The sequence below is a fragment of the Denticeps clupeoides genome, chromosome 16, assembly GCF_900700375.1.
Source record: "Denticeps clupeoides chromosome 16, fDenClu1.1, whole genome shotgun sequence".
In the NCBI taxonomy this organism is placed as follows: Eukaryota; Metazoa; Chordata; class Actinopteri; order Clupeiformes; family Denticipitidae; genus Denticeps; species Denticeps clupeoides.
In genome coordinates this window covers 12664662-12683909 of record NC_041722.1, presented here as the reverse complement: position 1 = coordinate 12683909, position 19248 = coordinate 12664662, and the positions used below count along the sequence as shown (strand labels likewise).

At 46.0% G+C, this 19248-nt stretch overlaps 2 protein-coding genes across 20 annotated transcripts in view; both read right to left on the bottom strand.

The window, feature by feature from the left end:
• Positions 1-2985: 2985 nt before the first annotated feature.
• skor1a (SKI family transcriptional corepressor 1a) lies at positions 2986-8780 on the bottom strand. 4 transcript variants are annotated; one of them, XM_028956746.1, is made up of 10 exons: positions 8600-8780; positions 6136-7542; positions 5774-6059; positions 4969-5032; positions 4788-4883; positions 4646-4708; positions 3974-4048; positions 3783-3857; positions 3428-3493; positions 2986-3169 (listed from the first exon to the last, which is right to left on the bottom strand). In XM_028956746.1, the coding sequence occupies exons 1-10, from the start codon at positions 8680-8682 to the stop codon at positions 3072-3074; spliced, it is 2313 nt and encodes a 770-aa protein (XP_028812579.1). In that variant the 5' UTR covers positions 8683-8780; the 3' UTR covers positions 2986-3071. The 4 variants fall into 4 exon arrangements, with proteins under 4 accessions (XP_028812579.1, XP_028812580.1, XP_028812581.1 ...); XM_028956747.1 differs by having other exon boundaries at positions 2986-3166; XM_028956748.1 differs by lacking the exon at positions 3428-3493.
• A 3992-nt stretch (positions 8781-12772) lies between these two features.
• The window catches only part of map2k5 (mitogen-activated protein kinase kinase 5), a 40809-nt gene continuing 34333 nt past the window's right edge, over positions 12773-19248 (bottom strand). Inside the window, exons 21-25 of one of the 16 annotated variants that reach the window (XR_003742722.1) lie at positions 16657-18807; positions 16504-16555; positions 16203-16221; positions 15685-16091; positions 14235-14366 (exon numbers count right to left, since the gene is read on the bottom strand). Coding sequence is in view for 1 of the 16 variants with exons in the window: in XM_028956242.1 (XP_028812075.1) it covers positions 14253-14366; positions 18762-18807 (160 nt within the window). In the remaining 15 variants the exon portion in view is untranslated. Of the gene's footprint in view, positions 14367-15684; positions 18808-19248 lie in introns of all 16 variants that reach the window. The other 15 variants (XR_003742723.1, XR_003742721.1, XR_003742725.1 and 12 more) reach the window with 15 other exon arrangements.

Below are 19248 nucleotides of genomic sequence, written 5' to 3'. Positions count from 1 at the left end.
ATGGAGCATGGAACATCCACTTGCAGTACGAAGGCAAGGCAGATTTATGTATGAACCGTGACGCCACGACCTAGAATGCATCTCAGTGCAGGGAGGGCGGTGGCTTTTCACCAAGTGTGGCCAGCGGTTCCATTTTGAGAAACTGTTGACCGAGGCTTGAAAGACTGTGCTGCTTTCTCGTGCAATGCCCAGATGCCTTTATAAGGTGGGGACCTGCAGGACACACAGGCTGTCCTACATTTCTGATGGATGTTACATCCCTGGACGTGTTCTGTGTGGCAGGCTGTGTTTTTGTGTCCTGTCTCTTATTAGTTGACTTTGTGGGAGAAGTTGAAGCCTAAAAGCTCCACCTACCATCTGCCTATTGGTCAACCCAGCCTGTATAAAGTGACTTCAGATGGTGTTTTGGAGGTCCCCAGGGTCTGCTAGGCCCTTACTCTTTCGGAAGGTCCCCACGGTCCAAGGAGATCCGTGTGTGTTGTTGCTTTGGGTGATGGACCCCTTGTTGTTAGCCTTGTGTGTGTTTATGTGCCCTTTTCCTTAACTTTTGTGCATGTTTGAGTTATCCCCTCTGGACCACCCCTTCCTTTAGGCTGTTCTGATGTTCATCTGAGCTCACTGTAAATAAAAGCCCCGTTTGTTTGGTTGTGTGTGTAACAGCAGACCTCCTCCTCTCCAAACCTACGTCACGCTTCTTATCCCCTGGACTTAGGAACGTGTCAGTGGTAAAGCTGTGTTGTGTTCCTTTGTGCTTTTGGACCTTTGTGGCTTTTTCCCTTCTGTTCATTAAAACCTTTCATTAACTACGGCAAGTCTTTTCTCCCTGTGGCATTACATCTTGCCTGATGATGACTGAGTCTGATTTTTCCTTCTGATCCAATTTTAATTAATTTAAATGTATTTTGTGCATGACAATAATAGTTTAGACATTCTAAATGTCTAAAAATTGTCTAAAAATGTCTGTGCAATAGTATTATTCCAAATATTCAATGTAATATTATTGTTGTAGTGACAGTGTATTTTGTGTGTTTTTTTTTTTTTAAACATGCAGAAGAAGCCAAGTGTGAAATATTGAACGTTGCTAAGATTCAGTAACTTGTATTTACAATTAAAAAGCACATGAAGAGTAGTCTGTATTGTGATAAAATATGTGCCATTCAATATGGTTTTGAATGTCCATGATTTCAATAGCAATAACAATAGTAATAAATGTGATATAAATGTACAGAGTGGGAGGGTTAAAAATGTATGAAACCTACTGTGTAGGTAGAATGGCCGCTGTCTGAAAACGGGTTTTTGATTTAGCTTAATACTCCATGCACGTACACATACTGAAAAATCAAACATATAAGATGTTGTAAAGACTCCCAGACAGCTTCACAATGTGCCTTTAATCCATCTGATGACTTGTTCCCATCATCGGTTCTATCAGCCTTGCTGACCTATGAGCAAATTCTAATGGAGTCTTGAACGTGTTTGCCCCATTGATACCTGCACTGATTTTCACAATAAAATTCATAATTTCAAAAGTCCAAACCCCCCCCAAAAAAAACTGTTGCAAATGTGAGGTCCGATGTTGCTTAATTATGGCAATTGTCCATTTTACAATTATTGTAGACTCGAATGTGAGTGCTTGAAAGTGCACACAGTAAGGGGAATAACCATTATATATCCGATTTGGTACTAGTGATCTTCATAGAAACATGTTACGTATGAATAAAACCAATGATTTCCATATAGTTGTGTTGTGCAAATTTGGACGACAAATATTCGAAGGAAACCCAGATGATATATCTAATCAAGTTGTATTGCTACTCATTCCATAAAATACAATTAAATTTCATCTTTCACAGAAGCTACTACTACTGTATAAGTCAAACGTTCGGGTTGGGTTTGGCCGCTGCTGCACTGCCCCGCTCCGCCACCAGGTGTCAGCCTCGGACCGCAGGCTGAGGGGCCACGTCAAGGCAGCTTTTTAATTATTTTACACGTACAGCACCGCGCCAGGCCGAATGTATCGTTACAGAAGTGCCTTGTTATTTACAGTCGTTCGATTTATTTTTAATAATACATCTCAAAAACAAAGCAAACCCACAAAATAATGTTAAATTAAATATACAAATAAATTAAAACATTCATAAACAGGGAAGTCCTTACTGCGTCTTGCTCATGCAACGAACCTCGTCTGTGTGTTTTTATTTTGCTTAATTCCATCTTTCTGGAGGAGGTAATCTTCATCTGAATTTAACAAGTTACACTACAGCACTCAAATGCATTAATTTCATCAATTTGGCAGTCAGAAACTGATATGGAATCTCCATCCAATATTGTTTCCTTCACCCTGGTGCCGGCATTACCATACTGATTTAAACAACAATTTTCATCTACAGAACAAGTTTATGCCAAAACCTCGCTGGATCATTTTTAAACAAAGAAATAAAGTAATTGTGTTTGAATTGTGTCTTTAATCTACATTTGATTATGATTATTTTATTATAAGTGAGGAAACATTTCATTTTGTTTGTGTTTCTGCAAACATTGCCTGGTTTTATGTGTTTCTTAAGCCAATGTCTGAGACACGATTCTTTCGGTATCAATGCGTATTTAAAGTGCATGATGTCAGCCATTTACACAGATTAGTGGGCTCGGATTTGGGATGTGTCGTGTATGAAGAATGTAAATCAATAAATAAATACATACATACATACATTAGAGACGTGAACAGTGCTAGTTAATAAGTCCATGAAATATCACAACAAATGTCATTGCACATTGCCACATACTATTTATGGTCTTTAGATGAGAATGTCCCTTGTAAAGGCTTGCCACAATTTAGTTTTTTTTTTTTTTTTCACCAACCATCAGCAGATCATCATTTATAATGATCTGCCTTGTCTTTAGCAGTCTCAGGTTTACCTCAGTTAAAAAAAAAAAAAAAAAAAGAATAAAAAATAAGAAATAAAAAAAAAAAACACCACCCTCTGATCTCGCCGCATCATGTCCGTGTCGAGGGAAGTCGATATAAATGCAATCCATGGGTACGAGTCCGCTGCAGAGGGGTCCGGCGGGGTTTAGGGGGGCAGGAGTGGCGGTTTGAACGTGCAGCTCCCAGGGCAGTGGCGAGGGGTGAGCATTTTGCATGAAAAGTGGTGCAGGGCGTCGTGAGCTTCTAGGGAAAAACGAATCGATCATCAACCTCATCACTGAAATTAATTCATCTATTCATTAGATGACTTAAAAAAAACAAAAAACGTAAAGAATATTTATGTAAACCATCTTTTAAAATTCTATACATTTCCAATATTCCTATAAATAAAATAATTTGTTTAAAAAAAAAAAGTAGCACTTGCATATATTCAAAGTAAAACCCGGGAAATATAACTAGGTGAGTTTTGGAAGAAATCTATATTGAAACCAAATTAATTACCTTTTAGCTTCTGCTGAATTGCATAACGAGCTTTTCTTTCTTGATCCAACTCGTTGCACAAAGTGTCTATGTTAAAAACAAATTATTTAAGTATTATTTTACGGAAATCTCGAGTTTGCTCTTTTTTGGACTGGCATGGAAAAACTCAAACATTTCAAACATTTTTTTTTAAAGCATCGTTGTTTCAATAGATCTTTTTTTTTTTTTTTTTTTGAGCGCATATAATAACCTGGTCTGTGTGGCATTTTGTATTTTGGTGAATTTATGCAAGTGTCACTTTTATGATCGTCAGCAAAATGACGGGTACATTACTGCCATGGAACTGCTGGAGGTGCAGTGAAGGTGAGCAGCTCACCTCTGACAATCTGGAGCTGCTGGACCATCTCCTCGCGATAGGACAGCTCACGTTTCATCTGATCTTGAAAATTGTCTGAAAGGATATATATATATATATATATATATTTTTTGTTGTTGTTAAAAAATGTCCAACGTGGTCCTAATTTGCGTAATAGTGGCTTGTAGCAGCCAAGTGAGGTGAGATTTTACCTTTCAGGCTCTGGAACTCTCTCTCCAACTTCTTCCTGAGCTCCACCTGCTCCACCAGCTGCTTCTGAAGCTCCTCTGCCGAAATCAAGCCACAAATGACAGGACATGAGCTGAGACAAGACAAGTTAAGAGTAATTAACCAACGATGTAAACATTTAAAAAATCACCTTTCGGTGCTTTTGAAGCATGCCACTGCAAGATAATTAAGTCTGTTGCCTCTGGGTTTCAGGAGAACCTACTTATTATTCTTCTTATTTCAGGCCTTTATAGTACAAATAATTCAAGGGCACCTCAAGGTCTTTAGTAGACTGAATAATTACTCAGTGTGTGTGTGTGTGGGTGTGTGTGTGTGTGATATGTAGTTTGATGTAACAGCTAACAGCAAAGTAGAATTTGGTTTGTAAATGGCCATGTCTGTAGATTTGCTGCTCATGTTCTAAAAACACATATATATATTTAAAATGTATTTAATGAAAACAACATATAAGCACATGATATCAGCACTAGTTGTTACTGTAACTAGACCCCACATCATATGCATGTACCATGGTTTTTGTGTGTTAATCTTTGTTGATTCATACAACACTTTATAAATTAAAAAAATACAATACAACAACGCGGTAGAAATTCGATATGACAGCGTGTCGCCATTTTAGGATAGTTGTCTCCTACCTTTTGCCATATTTTCGATGCTCTTCTTCTCGATAAAGTGAACTCTGGGCATCGCCTGGTCTCCTGCACATTTCACACCAGAGTATTATTCATCAGAGCCGAACACACACACACACACACACACACACTCACACACACTCACCCGTGGCGTCTTTGGCTCCGTGTAAAAGCTCCGTGTCGCGTGGTTGATGCGCCTCCTCGTCTCCCGCCGCGGCGGCCGCGTGCTGTTTTGGCGCGTCTGCGCACAGAAAGCGCGGGAAACGTTCGGTTAGCGGGAGCGGACGCGGCCGCGGTTCGAGTCGGTAAATAATGAACGGCGTTACCGTTTGCGGCGCTCGGGCTCTGGGGGGGTTTGCAGCGCGGTCCGTCCTTTTCATGGACGCACACCTGCAAAATGAGGCGGAAAAGAAATAAACGGCGAATGAAACGCGGCGTAATTATGATTCATGATCTTATTTCCCGACGCATACGCGCGTAAAGCACCGTGAATATGTAATTAGGGGACATATGAGGTTAATAGCGGCCCTTACAAAAACGGGGAGGGAGGAGGGGGGGGATCAGTGATCAGAGGGAACAAAGCGATTCGGCCCCGGATAAATACCGCAATTAAACTCCACTCAGATGCGGACGGTTCAAGCCCACGAATAAAACGGCGTCCACGCCGGGAACATTTCATTTGATGCGCAAAATTCAACCTTGGGCTGCGTTTATATCGAAACAATGCGATTAATTCGTCATGTCGATTATATCTATACGTTTTAAATTCAGATAGATAGATAGATAGATAGATAGATAGATAGATAGATAGATAGATAGATAGATGTGAAAATGTTCTGGGAACATTAGTGAATAAATCCATAATTCCTACAGTTTATTATATGCTATTATACTATGTATAACATGTTTCTTGAGGGAAATAACGAAATTGAGTTATAAAGGTTTGAAAGTACTCTGTGAGACTGGCTTGTTCCTTTCAGGATGGCGCCTCTAGAAGTGACCTTGACACGAATCGTCCACTGATATTAAATTCAGGTTTGTGAACAGGCTGGAAAGGAGAGTTATGGTGAAGGCCCAAACACCTTCTCTGCTCTAGAATGTTCTGTTTTTTGGGGGGATTGTGTGTCTCACCTCATACATGTCTGCATCTTTACTGTCCGACCCTGGCTTGCTGGGTCTCTCGTCGTCGGACGACCCCGCCTCGCTGAACGGGGCTCTCTGGGGGTCCTCCAGCGGATGGGCCCTGCTGTCCGGATCGGGACTCTGGTCGGGGTCGGCCTGGGGTGGGATCAGGCCCTGCAGGGGACTCTGGCGGTCCTCCACGGAGAGCTGGATGGACTCCTCGTCGTCGGGAATCCTGCTGGACTCCACGTCCACGTCCGGGTCATCACCGCTCTCCACGTCCGGGGAGAAGGACCTGCAAGACGGCGGCGCGTTTATCACCCGTTTGGTCGCCGGGGGGACGCTCTCGCGGGACGTGGGGACACACTGACCTGTAGCTGGAACTCTCGCTGGCGAAGTCCGGCGACAGGTAGCCGGCGCGCGCGGCGCCGTACAGCTTGGCGATGCTCTCCGCGTCCTTCACCACGGGCCGGAAGGCGGACACGTAGCCCACCTTGCGCGGCGTGGACGGCTGGCCCTCGTCGCCGGAGCGCTCCTCCTCGTTCCGGCCGGACAGGGAGCTGGAGCAGCGCTCGCCGTCCTTGGGCGTGGCCGAGCCGCGCTCGCCGGTGCTCTCCGCCAGGTCCGCGTCGGCCTGCCGCGGCTTGGGCTGCGCCTGCGCGTAGGGGGGCACGGGCAGGCCGCCCGCGGCGGGCCAGAAGACGGGGAAGGGCGGGTACAGGGCGTCCTTCGGGCCGGGCCAGAACACCGCGGGCCCGCCGGGCTTGTTCGGCTCGCCGCCGACGCCGTCGTCCTTCTTGGGGCACAGGCCGAACGGCGGGAAGGCGTAGGGGTGCGGGAAGAGCGGCGGCGGGAGCTTCTGCAGCACCCCGAAGCCCTTGCTGGGCACCGGGATGACCGGGTAGCTGCGCGCGCCCCCGCCGCCCAGGCCCAGGGCCGCGCGCTCGTCGTCGCAGCGCAGCGCCTTGTGGGGCGGCGCGTCGGGGGAGCCGCGGTTTCCGGGCGCCGGGGGCTTGAGCGGGGACGGGGACATGTCCGAGCCGCTCATGGGCATGGTCCGTTTGCGGCTGCCGCCGTTGAACATGGCCTTGACGTCCTCCCACGCGTGCATGACGTCGTCGGACGAGCCCTTGTCCGTGAGCTTCAGGTGGCGGCGCCACGAGTTGAAGTTGGCCGCGTCCGGCTGCGTGTACTTGGACTCGGGCGCGCGGTGCGAGTGGAAGATGAACTTGTTGGGCGAGAAGTACATGCTGCAGTACGCGCACTTGATGCACTTGGCGCGCGAGCTGTTGTACCGCGCCGGGATGAAGCTGCCGCGGCTGCCCCACGCGCACTCGTGCGTCACGTCGAACGCGAAGTTCTCCGGCAGCTTGGGCGGGTTGTGCGCGCCGAGGAACGACTTGCACAGCCGCTCGGCCTCGCGCTTGGTGATCATGCCGCAGCGGCGCGACGAGATGGGCATGGCGCCGGCGCGCCGCAGGATCTCCAGCTGGACCGGCGTGCACTGCACGCACGTGATGCCCAGCGCCACGCGCCGGTTGTGGATCTCGTTGTAGCTGTAGCTCTTCAGCAGCGTGTTGGAGATCTGCGCCAGGCACAGGCGCTCCTGTCCGTCGATGACCAGCGACACGATGGGGACGCCGTACAGCACCGTCTCGCTCACCTGGTTGGGCTTCAGGGAGCCGGAGTAGGGCTGCAGGTCCTGCTTGGGGTTCGGGGAGGAGCTGGGATCGCGTCCGGAAGGCAGCTGGTTCGGTGCTGACTCCATTCCTGGAGATCTATCGAGAGCCACGTCGTTGTTTATTTACATGAAATAAACCATTTTTAATTATTTTATTACAGCGTGTTAAAAAAAACAAAACAACTAACGAATAACTAATAGTTGCAATCTGTCGATTTTTCCAAAACTAAATCTAATAAAAAAACGATTGCAATAATAAGAATGTAATAATAAGCAATAAATAACAAAAAGGCGGCTGCGGCTACAAAAAAAATCGCAACATTTGTTGTTAAATCTCCTCAAAGCGAAAAATGTAATAAAATCGTCACTAATCCAAACGTTTATTTTATTTACCGTGAATTCTATCAATTAACAGTCTTCATCGAAAAAACGATAATATGCATAAACGTAAATGCCGATAATTAAAATAAAATTTTAACAATTGCGTTGAACTGCCCTGACGGTCCTGATATGTACATAATTGTTTTTGGAAATTGGATTTCGTTAAACATGTCGGACGATTACAGTTATTTAAACCTCGTTCTACATTTCTGGCTCGTCGTGAACGTGAAAAATAATACAAAATAAACTCGTGCGACGGTTTTGCCTGTGCGCTCATGGTGTCCTTTTCAGCCTAATAACGGGAAGTGTAGTTATTATTTGAGCTTTTCGGAGCTGTGAGCGGCTTTTTGTTAAATCGGCTCAGGGGGCAGAGAGAGAGAGAGAGAGAGAGAGAGAGAGAGAGAGAGAGATTGTACTTAAGCGCCTCTTTATCGGCCTAATACGCATAAAAGCAGAAGAACAACATTTCTTAGCTCCGGCCAATGAGCTTATCTGCAAGGAAAAGAACTCGTAAGCCGCTTTTCCTTTAATTACACAGCTATTCAGCCAATTAAAAGGTCAAGAGGAGCACGTTTAAGAGTTTTGTGTTTAACGCCTGACGTTCCTGAGTGTCCCAAATTTCAATTCGACGATTTTTACATTATTTCCTTCTTCCTTATAGTCACAATATTCACAATCTTCCCCGTTTAAAAGTGAGAATCGTGGAAACGAAGCCCGACACACGAGGATTATTTGAATGGAAATCTCCGTCGCCGGGAAATGGACGCGCTTACCTCGGTCGGATGGGAGCCGTGTCGAAGCGGAGCCGCGGCTCATCGAATGATAATCTCGCTCCCGGGCGGCGGAACACGCACATGCACGCGCGCACTCCCGCGCGCTCCCGCTCCCCGCTCGCTCCCGCGCTCTCAGCGAAGTGGCGCCGCCGCGTCCGCCCTCCGCGCCTGCAGATGGAGGGATGAGCACATGGCGGGAGGAGGCGCGCGACTCCCCGCCCTCCTCGGAACGCGCGCTGAAATAACGGCGGCGGCCACGCCCACCGGCGCGCGCGCGCGCGCCCCCGACGCGCGGGTGTCGGGGAGGAACTGTTAATTGTTAATAACGCTCTAATTGCGCTCCGCGTTAACGTCAGCGCGGCTTTTTGAACGGAAGGCGGGAGAAGTTTAGTCGGCTGAGCTAACTTTGGAGACACCTGCAGCAAACTCTTCATTTCACGTTTCCACCCGCTTCTGGAATCTTTATTGAATTTCGTAACACATTTATCATATTTAAGCGTCGTGATAGCTATTAAATGCTCGCTGGGCTTCGCGAAATTGTAAGGTTTGCCGGAAAGTTGGAGGGAGGAAACGAAATGGCAACAAGAAACACATTAACGCAACAATACTGTGGGTTTAAAAAAAAAAAACCATTCGGTCAAATAACACTTGTTGACGATTTTTTTTTATTTTAAGTCCGACTGAACAGCGTGCGTGAGGCGACGTAACCATGACAACGGGGTACAGTAACTCAGGTAACCCCGGGTGCGGGGTCAAAAGTGCAACCAAGTACAGAACGACCTGGAATCTCTCTCTCTCTCTCTCACACACACACACACACGTTTATTTTACAGTAGAATCATTTGGGGCGGTTTTCTTTTGTTTTCTCCTGTTGTCGTCGAACAGAACAGGATGCGGCGAAATCGATGGCGGCGAAATGCTCCACTTTGTCAGGTTACACCACCATCTGGTCTGGACGCAGATCAATTTTTGCCCCCCCCTCCCATCCCTTTTTTTTCTGCAGGCGCGCGATTTCCCCCCTTCTGGAAACCCGTCCCCATAATTAGACGCGTTTTGTATAAGAGGCGACAGTGAAATGCGCACGAATTCTCCGCCGCGGGCTGCACTTTCCCGTCCCTACAAACCGCCTTTAAATGAAGCAAAAGGGCCGAGGGGGAACCTAATATGATCAAATTAACTATTTATACCCTGATCAATGCCCCGCAGTTAACCCCTCTCTCCGAGTCCCGGTTAAAAGTCGCTTCGTACAAGCAACGCTCGATTCGTCGTTCGTTCTTTTCGTTAAAACTTCGTCGTCGTTCTCTCCGTGGCATCTTATTATTGTTAATATTATTATTGCTGTTATTCTGATCGGGACGGAGCTGTCGCTGTAAAGGGTGAAAAGGAGCCCGGAAAGTCGCAGTAAACGTCGCGGTAAACGTCGCCTGCCGCCCCGCTGCTGGTGGCCGGGCGGCCGCCTGCAATATTGATGGAGGCGGAAACCCGACGCCCGTCCGTCAGCTCGGCCCCGCGTCGCCTTTCACGACCGAGAGGCTTTTCTCCGGCCCGGCAATAATTACAATTTTATACTGTAATTATTCTTCTCCCCTGAATAATTCAGGGCGCCGCGAATTCCCGCGGAAAGCGGAGCCGGCGCGTCCCCGGCGCGTCCCCGGCGCGTCCCGGCGCGTCCCCGCCGCGCCCGTCATTAAGATGGCGGCGGACAGGTAGCCGCACCTCCACTCACACGTTTATTCAAGGATGATGATTATGATTATTATATATACATTTTAAACTCCTGCCTGTGTCCCTTTTTCTCATTGGAAGAGTTTTTTTTTTTTAAATGGAGCGTTCTTCTACTTCACCTGTCGATCCTTCACCTGGCTGCGTCCAGAAAACACAGATCGACGTCATTTACCGTCATTTTACTCAAAATCGACACCCTGGTATCACAGGGGGGGGGGGGGGGCACGTTCAGATGAAACGTGAACAGCAGTACGCGGACATGAATATTAATCATGGATATAATTTGCTGCTAACTTGTGGAGCGCGGAGCGCCACAGTGACCCCGAAAGTCCCGTTAGGAATAACACCCCCCAACCACGGGCCGGAATTTAATAACCACGAACGGGGAATTTTGCAGACGCCTCGGATAATAACGATAATAAGTTTTATTAAAGGTTTGCATCTCGTGTGGATGTTATTATCAGTCAGGGACAGGAGCCTGGTTAAGGGAATTTACGGGGAATATTATATTCCAGTAAACGTGCTTCTGGAGGTCGGGGATTAATAAATAAGTCGCCTAATAGCGCCACATCAGACGCAATAAAAAAAAAAATCACGACCCCAAATAAATTCCAGTTTAGAAGCAAATCAATCGGCTTCTTTCATATCGATCCACGGCGGAGTGTCCGACTTTTTTTTTTTTTTTTTAATTAAGAACAGATTGTTCCAGAAGCATCACCGCGCGGCCACGCGATGAAACGGCGACGTTTTAATTACTGGACACTGATGAGCGCGGACAGAAGGCGACAAACAGGACAATCATTCCCGCCATTCCAAGCCCATGTCCCAGATTACAGCATTTTCCAGAATATGGAAAGCCACGAGTTCATAATATAATTCACACGCGATAATAACTGGACTTTTGATTGGATCTATTATTTCATGTTCTTGATATAATTATTAAAACCGTAAGACCGGAAGCAATATGAGGTGAAATAAAAGAAAGAAAAGGGAAGCATTCTTTATGCCTGTAAAGTGTAAACAATTTTAAATTCTATAAAAAAAAATGATGTACAGGCCATGAGACCAGTCTATGTAAATTATGGAAAAACAAATGATAAATTAACACTCCTTTTATGCTGTGGGTCATTTTTGATCCATTTTCATGAAATGTTCGTTAAAATGTATGAACTTGTTCTGGTCTATTTTCCCTAATAAAAAAGTACAGGAATGAGATGCCAGGAAAGAAGGTAAAACTGCAACTTCTCCAGTAAAAAGCAGTAAATGTCTGACCTCGTGCCTGACATGTTACTTTAACATTGAAAAAGCGGTTGAAAGTACCAAAGCACCTGAAAACCAACGTCAGACCAATGGAGTTCACAATAATTTAAATGTGCATTTACTACCCTCAAAATAAGCTGGTCAACCGGTCTAAAATGAGCACGAAATTACATGCAACATGAATTAAAGGAACCTTTTCAGATGGATTATTACTATAAATTTATTTCAGTAATTTGGGACCGATTGTTGGTTATCATCTCTCCTCGCAAAACCAGTTCAAATGAATAAAAAGCTACATTTTTACCAGATGAAGATATTCCTTTATATCTTCACAATGCCTGGGCTACACTGCAGCAAGCACCAAGGTTAAGAGGGGAGGGCGGGCTGGGTTCAGGTCTTTGGGGGGTAATGGGTCGTGTCCTATTCCGCCTCAAATGTCCGCCGTCGCTCTTAACTAGTGATGCAAAAAAACATAATACAGGCGCGTGATGTGGATGCGGCGTGAGTTTATGGCTGCGAGAACATATCCCAGCACTGGAACATGCATGGCCCATGAACTTTTAGTATCCCCAAGATTTATGCCTGATTAGGTTGGGACGGCTTTATAAAGGAAGAAACGTAATGCAGTAAAATCCTGCAGAATTACTGGCTTAATTTGACCTGGGTGACATGAGTCTTTAGTGAACTCAGGAAAGCAACACTGGGCGATCGATAACAGAAGGGGGATTATTGATCAGGGACGGCAAAATGCATCAAACGGGGCCGAAAAGTAAGATGAAAATACGATGAAACAGACATGCCATGAAGGCTAAACATGACCTCAGGAGACATATGGGCGATGGTGAAAAAAGAAAGTCATAAAGATGTATTTTAATTAAGGCTTAAATGACCTCTCCAGATAAACCATGACTTAATTTTATGAACATCTGATGTGGCATTAATGGCTGATTTCATGCTAATACTGGTAATGATCAGAAAGGTAGATTTCAGAGGCACAATCGCACAAAAGAAAAAAAACGGTATACAGGCTTTTGTCTGCTTTTTAAAGGTAGACAATCCAATTTCTGAAATCTGACATCAGAGTAAGACACTAAAGCAGTTGTTCAGCAAACAAATGCCACAAATAAATGAATTTGAAGGTAAACATAATTTAACCAGAACGTTCCATAAAACCATCACCGAAAGTGCTTGATTTATTTCTTTTATTGGTATGATTAAACAGCATCAGAAAAAGCATTATGCTTTTTGTATTTGAAATATATGACATTGTAGAAATTATAAATATTGTGTTCAACCGTGAGTTAAGAACTCATGAAATGGGCATCTTCAGATAAAAAAAATAAATAAACATCTGAAACCCATGAGTTAACAGTGTGAGAGAAATGCTAATGTTACTTTGGCAAACTCATAACTCCTAAACACTCCAGCAATCAGCACCGCTGACCGCGCCTCTTCATAATTCAGGAGCCATGTTTTATTAATGCAGCTACTACATGGACAAAAGACACAGAATAGGCATCTGGAATGGAATTGGGGCCACCAACAGGGTCGCAGGAGTGTTAACAAGCTCAAGACGTTTGTAGGTGCACTGCTTCAAATTTAATAAAGTGCTGTTCCCTTTATTGCCAAAGAAAGAAAATGCGAGCAGAAGAAAATATTGAATTGTACTTCGGAGAGGCCGTTGTAGGCCTGGTCTCGAGGATGAATTTAGCTTCAAAGAGGAGAAAGTTTGTGAAAGAAGAGGGAATGATACGAGTGAAGAGACAGGCTATGCGTTTCATAAAGTGACAAGAGAGTTAATAAAAGGCTTTACACTGAACTAGGCAGTAACATCAACACTTGATACAATACAGATAAAAAAAATAATAATGAAACAGTAACAAAATAAGCTGCTGAAATATATTTTGGCAACAGAAAACGGTGTGCCAACGGGGAAATAGCTGAAGATCCCCAGGAGATCCTTGAACTACACAACCACACTGTGTGGTAAAGTCTGAGCAGCACACATTCACAGGGGAAAGTGAAGAACATCTATGAAGTGCTCCACCAAATCTCATAGGGCTTCTGGGCCTGACCGCTCAGGACTATGTGGCACTGCATCATGACTGAAGGCCACTGTTTTTTTGACACCGGCTGTGTTCTGGTCCAGTGCTAGTCATGATCCCGCTCCACGTGCTACTTCCAGCACTGGAGGCAGAGACGGCTGCTCTTGGGATGCTAACGCTCAGCAGCGCGAGCCAATACTACCAGGTTCGATGCGTCTCGCTTCCACAACTGATACAGAAATCTGCAGAGAGCGAAGCTGCTGGTGCATCTGAAACTGCTTCCTTACTAAAAAAAAGAAAAAAGAAATTCTAAAGCAATTCATCTCATTTTGCAATCCAACGGAACCCAGCCAACCAGTAGCTCTTAAATTTCTCATATTTTAATACGCCGAAGAGAAAAACAGCGAGAGCTATAAAATTAGACTGGTGGTCAAATGTGCTGCATGGAACTAGTGGTAAATACCACGCCCAGATCGGCAGCGAGACTTCCAAAAGTGAAGGTGTAGGTGTGGCGCCCTTCACCCTTCATTTGGTTAGGTGGTCAAGTGAGGAGCAGACTGGTCTTCTAAAACGTCCATAAAGTCTGACTGCTCCCTTAACCTTAACCGCCCTCCCAGGGTGCCTCAGGACATGGCGTTGTGAGCCTGCTGGGCCCTGCGCTCCTCCAGGCAGCAGCACACCCACATGGACACCACCTCGGCGTTGCCGTCGTTGAAGTGCACGATGAAGGGATGGTCCTGCGGAGACACAACAAGATTAGCTGTGATCGTTCAGGGTGGAGGAGTTCCTTCTGTGCCCTTCTAGCACAGAGGTCAGAGTGGGGTCAAAGGTGATGCAAAGAGCTCTTGTCTAGAGGGCAGGGACAGTGAGGGACAGACATATTACTTTCCCATTTGCAGTCAAAGAATAAGATTAACATTGACACGTAGTGCTTTTATAAATGAATTTGTCACAATTTTTGTCAATGCCGACAGTCACAACCCGCAAACAAACCGCCAACCGCAGCTCGGCAACCACAGCTCGGCAGAGGAACCAAAATAATCAGATCTATTATTTGGGGTGTTAAACGATGTCAAGAACTACCTTACACTCAAGTCAGTACCAATTAATGAAAAAGAGAATAAGAAATGTTTAATAGTCAAAATGCCAAACGACTATACGTTTTGATTGAAGTATGGCGTGAGAAAGACTCTGTACTGACAGTCATTCGTCATTTTGTTGAAGAGGTAAAATTTGGAGTAGAAATGTAACTGAATCACTTACAGAATCTAATCTGATTCCATTCTATAAAAAGGGGACGTACAGTACTTTTATTTTTTAACAATGCCGCAAATTATAAAGGAAAACTGAACCAAAGAAATATGAAGGGCTCTCCAGGAATCTCTTGAGTATTCGCCTCCTCAGAGTCTCTCCTCTCTTGAACGTTCACTTACTAGCACTTCCTTCGTCCTATTCTAAAACTACACACACTTCAAAATTCCACACACTTTGAATTGAGTAGCACTCTTCATGTCACCCACTGTCCCTCAGTCTCCATCTGTAAGTGGCTTTGGACAAAAGCCTTGGCTAAATGAAATGTCATGTGGTGCTTTGCAGAAAGACAGTGACAGCAGCACAAGCGATAACATTTGATTATTACTGGTCAAAGGGAGAGCGTCTCCAGATAATTAAACAATTATTCTCCAACGTTCGAGTTGTAAAGACACCCCCACACGCACACTGATGAGAACAGCTCAATATCTACAGTGTAATGTACATTAAAGTAGATGAGGCATCTCGTGAATGTCACACAGTGCCATCTCCACTAAGTAAGGCCGCTGATTGGAGGAGACGTGGCAGTGATGTTACGCCGTCCTCGCTCTCCTGGCCTGTGGAGGGAATGTCTGTAATACAAAGGCACGCCACTCAAGTCCAGCCTGCTCCGGGTCCTGAGGACAGCCTAGGACCATCAATCCTGGTGTCCTTCTAATGGGCAGCGCAGGCTCGGATAGACTGAGGTTAATTACTCTCATATCTGTGGGAGGGAGAGTGAGCGCTCCTAGGCGTCAGACGTACCGGGCACCCATCTCATCCATCACCAGGGCAGCATACGGACAGGGAGGGGGCAGCAGGGCTCCAGATGAATGCCTTTAATATCCAGTAGCAGCCTCACCCCGGCGCTCCTGGTCGTACCCGGACAGGCCCGGCCGCGCCGCTGCCCCTGACCCCCGCCAAATCGCAGCCCGGGCAGGGAGCCTCGGCTCCTTGGCCTTCAGCGCTGCTTGTACACAGACGCACACTTTGTCTGCAATGCGCCACAGCCGAGGAGCTCACCTGCTGCCAAGGACTGCTGAAGGCGGGTCAGGGACCCCAGCCCGCCACCTGTGTCCTGCCCGGCCCCTGCCACGACTGAACACACGGAGCCAGGAGAGAGCGGCAGTGCGTGCCACTCACCAGACCGCCATTAATTAAAACACCTGCTGCTAGAATTAAGCATGGGCGGCGGGGGGAGGGACGGGAGGGGACGGGGGGTTATTAAGAGAGAAAACAGAATAAATACTTCTTAGTTAGCTCATTATCTGCCTCATGCTTACCTTTCTCCGAAAAAAATAGCTCAGAAACGGGGAGGGAAGAGGGGAAAAAAAAAACTCATTTCAAAGTGTGGCTACATTAATCACAGTGCCATATCAAAGTGTGATAATCACCTGAATACTCCATTAAAATAAAACTGCCAACCCAGGGGAAATTTCACCTTACTCTTTAATTGTTTTGAGTCTTTGATAGGCTTTTTAATCTAAGATTAATTTATGCAATTTTAAATAACTCAACATATGATTAATAAGCTTGAAAATTAAAAGGAGTCTAAAGCAATTATAACAAGTGGTTGGTCATCACCTCATTAGATGTTGTAGGGGAAACGCAGCTGAGGAATGTGTGTGTGTGAGGGCTGAAATTAGAGAGGAAAGTGAGAAAGAGAGACAGAGAGCGGCAGGAAGGTGACAAGGTCAGTATAATAACTGGGTCTTTACAGATTTGCATACTAATGACCTGCTCCCACTGGAAACTCCTCAGCGTTGGCCATGGGAGGGGAGGGTTGGCTCTTATAAATGCTGATCTCAGTTCAGCCTTTCGCAGAAAGACTCCTGTATTCATCTGTATCTGAGACGGAGAGCTGCAGAGCATGTATGAGCGGATGATTTCACACCAGGTATTATTCCCATCACAGAAATACAGAAATAGACCATTAATGACATTTTTTACAAATAATAAATAAATAAATATGTTTAAATGTGAACGTTATTTCAGACTGAATGCATTACAGAACGTGCACACACACTCTCTTTAACTGAACATCTCTTTCAAGCACCATGGTTGTGTATTGCAGGGGGAAGTGTAAGGTCCTTAACAGATTTAGGGGGATGCAGACCCACTCTTGCATCAGGACACACGGCCCTTTTGTCCCAGGGAAGAGCTCATTTGCCACAGCTGGGTGCAGGCGGTCTGAGGGGACGGCCCGGACAAAGGTGCTAAAAGGCTGTGTGACAATGAGGGCCCTCCTGCGGGGATTGGAGAGGAGCGGGGCCAGCTGCAGCACAGCACAGGACATGTCAATCATGGAGCAATCACACACTCATAAATCACACACACACACACACACACACACACTAAAAGACAGACGCCACAGAGAACATGTCAATCACAGCCCAATAACACATGCACGCACCACATTCACTCCACAGGCAACCAGTGCAAACCACAGCCCTGTTCACGTTAACCCAAACGTTCTCCCGCCATTAATAAAAGCCTAGAAATCAGATCTGTGTGGGTGGCAATTGTTTGTCACGGCAAAAAAAAGAGTGTTAGAACACGATTGAGTAGTAACGTGCTGGCTTGACAGATTGGGCCGATGTGATGCATATGCTGTCGTTTGCGACAAACTAGAGGGACACTCTTCATCATTATCTTCACCACCTCAGAGACATCATCAGAGCCACGCTCAATTAGGCCTGAGCCGATCCTCTACTGGAGAGTACCTCGCTGTTAATGATCACCCGTCACATGGACAAGCTGCTGTTGAGAAAAACATACAAACACAGACACACACACACACACACACACACACACAGGACGGTCACATAAAAAAGAAAAATGAACTTCCTGCGACGCTGGGCTTCCACACATAAGTGTATTAGCAGTGCAACGTTTATCTCGTATTCACCATTAACAAGCATCTAGTGAAGAACGCTTTGGAAGAAGAGGGAGGATAAATAAATAAGAGCGAATTGCAGCAGAATGCTGCGCTGTAGCTGTCGAACGGGCATTACCATACAGATCAAATGTGCGGAGTGTATTAATATGTATGCAGAACTGAAGGGAAGCGAACAATCAGCCGCTCTGCACCGAAGCACACGGCCGTGACCTCATCTCACACTCATCCCAGGAGCACGCGAGGCAGAGCTGTAGGGAGAAATGGGTGCAAAACACCAGGCTTCACACACACGTGCACACACACACAAACTCCTATTTCATTTAAGTCCGGTACAATGCATAAATCTTCCACATTCCGACACACCGCACATTCTCGCTCGCCGTCTCCAGCGTTCGAGAGGAGTGGCGCCGGGTGAAAAGAAAAGTGATGACAGTCCTTCAGTAGGGGGACTCCACGGTCAATGTCATATGTGAAGAGTGGAGTCCCGGCGGGAAGAGGTGCGGAGACGGAGCGGGCCAGCTGCGCCACTCGGCTCTCCTGTGTGTCAGGCTGAGAACACCTAAATACACACACGCGGTCTGTGGCTCCTCAGCACTTACACCCCAATCTCCACGGACACGGCCGCTGGCAGCACACAGCGCCCGAACTCCTCTGACAGCTTTTAAAGCCTGCAAGTGCAAATTGCTGTGACCCTGCGCGCGAACACGAGATCAGAGACTTCCATCAGATTCACATTGGGCAGGACGGGCGAGCCTGGACCGTTCTTTAAACCTTCACTCGTACTGAAGTTTAAATGGACATTTGCAGCTTTTTCTACATCTTCTAATTAAATGCAGGCAGCAGAGAGCAACTATAAGCAAAAATTTGCTGATTATTCATGCATCAATCAAAAAAACATTACAGAAATGTAAAGAGACGCTACGTTTAAAGGACACATGCTCACCATGAGATCATTTGGTGCAGGACGTTCTTTGGGCAGCTTCTTCATGCTGTGGAAACACATCCATAAATTCGTAAAAATAAATCACCAATGTCCAAGCACTCACATTAACCCATGCACTCACCGTTCTTGATATGGTATAATTGCGCTCTTCCAGTGTAAACTGAAAATAGCAGTGCGTTATACGCCCATTATGAACCAACAATACCAACAAGGTGTCCCTATTAACCCTCATGTGGACTAAATTCCTCAGTCCTCAAAGCGAACACAATCATTATCAGTCTGCTGGGCCTGTGCACCACAGTAAACCTCCACTAATTAGTGATAAAAGGTGTAAGTAAGATGGGTTCTCCTTGGCACAGATCACCTGAGCTGGGGCAAATTTGTCATGGCGACCTAGATAAGAGATGCGAGGGATTAAGTGTTGGGGGGACAGAGATACATTTGGAGGTAACCGGTTTGCGCGGTGATGAATTGCGTGTGCTGAAGC

What these genes read in the sequence shown, in the direction of transcription:
- skor1a (XM_028956746.1), bottom strand. Translation starts at nt 8,682, where the DNA reads ATGTGCGTGTTCCGCCGCCCGGGAGCGAGATTATCATTCGATGAGCCG. An exon ending in AAGATGCAGACATGTATGAG is followed by an intron (nt 5,033 to 5,773) that starts GTGAGACACACA and finishes CTCATTTTGCAG; the next exon opens with GTGTGCGTCCATGAAAAGGA. An exon ending in GCAGCTCCAGATTGTCAGAG is followed by an intron (nt 3,494 to 3,782) that starts GTGAGCTGCTCA and finishes TTTTTAACATAG; the next exon opens with ACACTTTGTGCAACGAGTTG.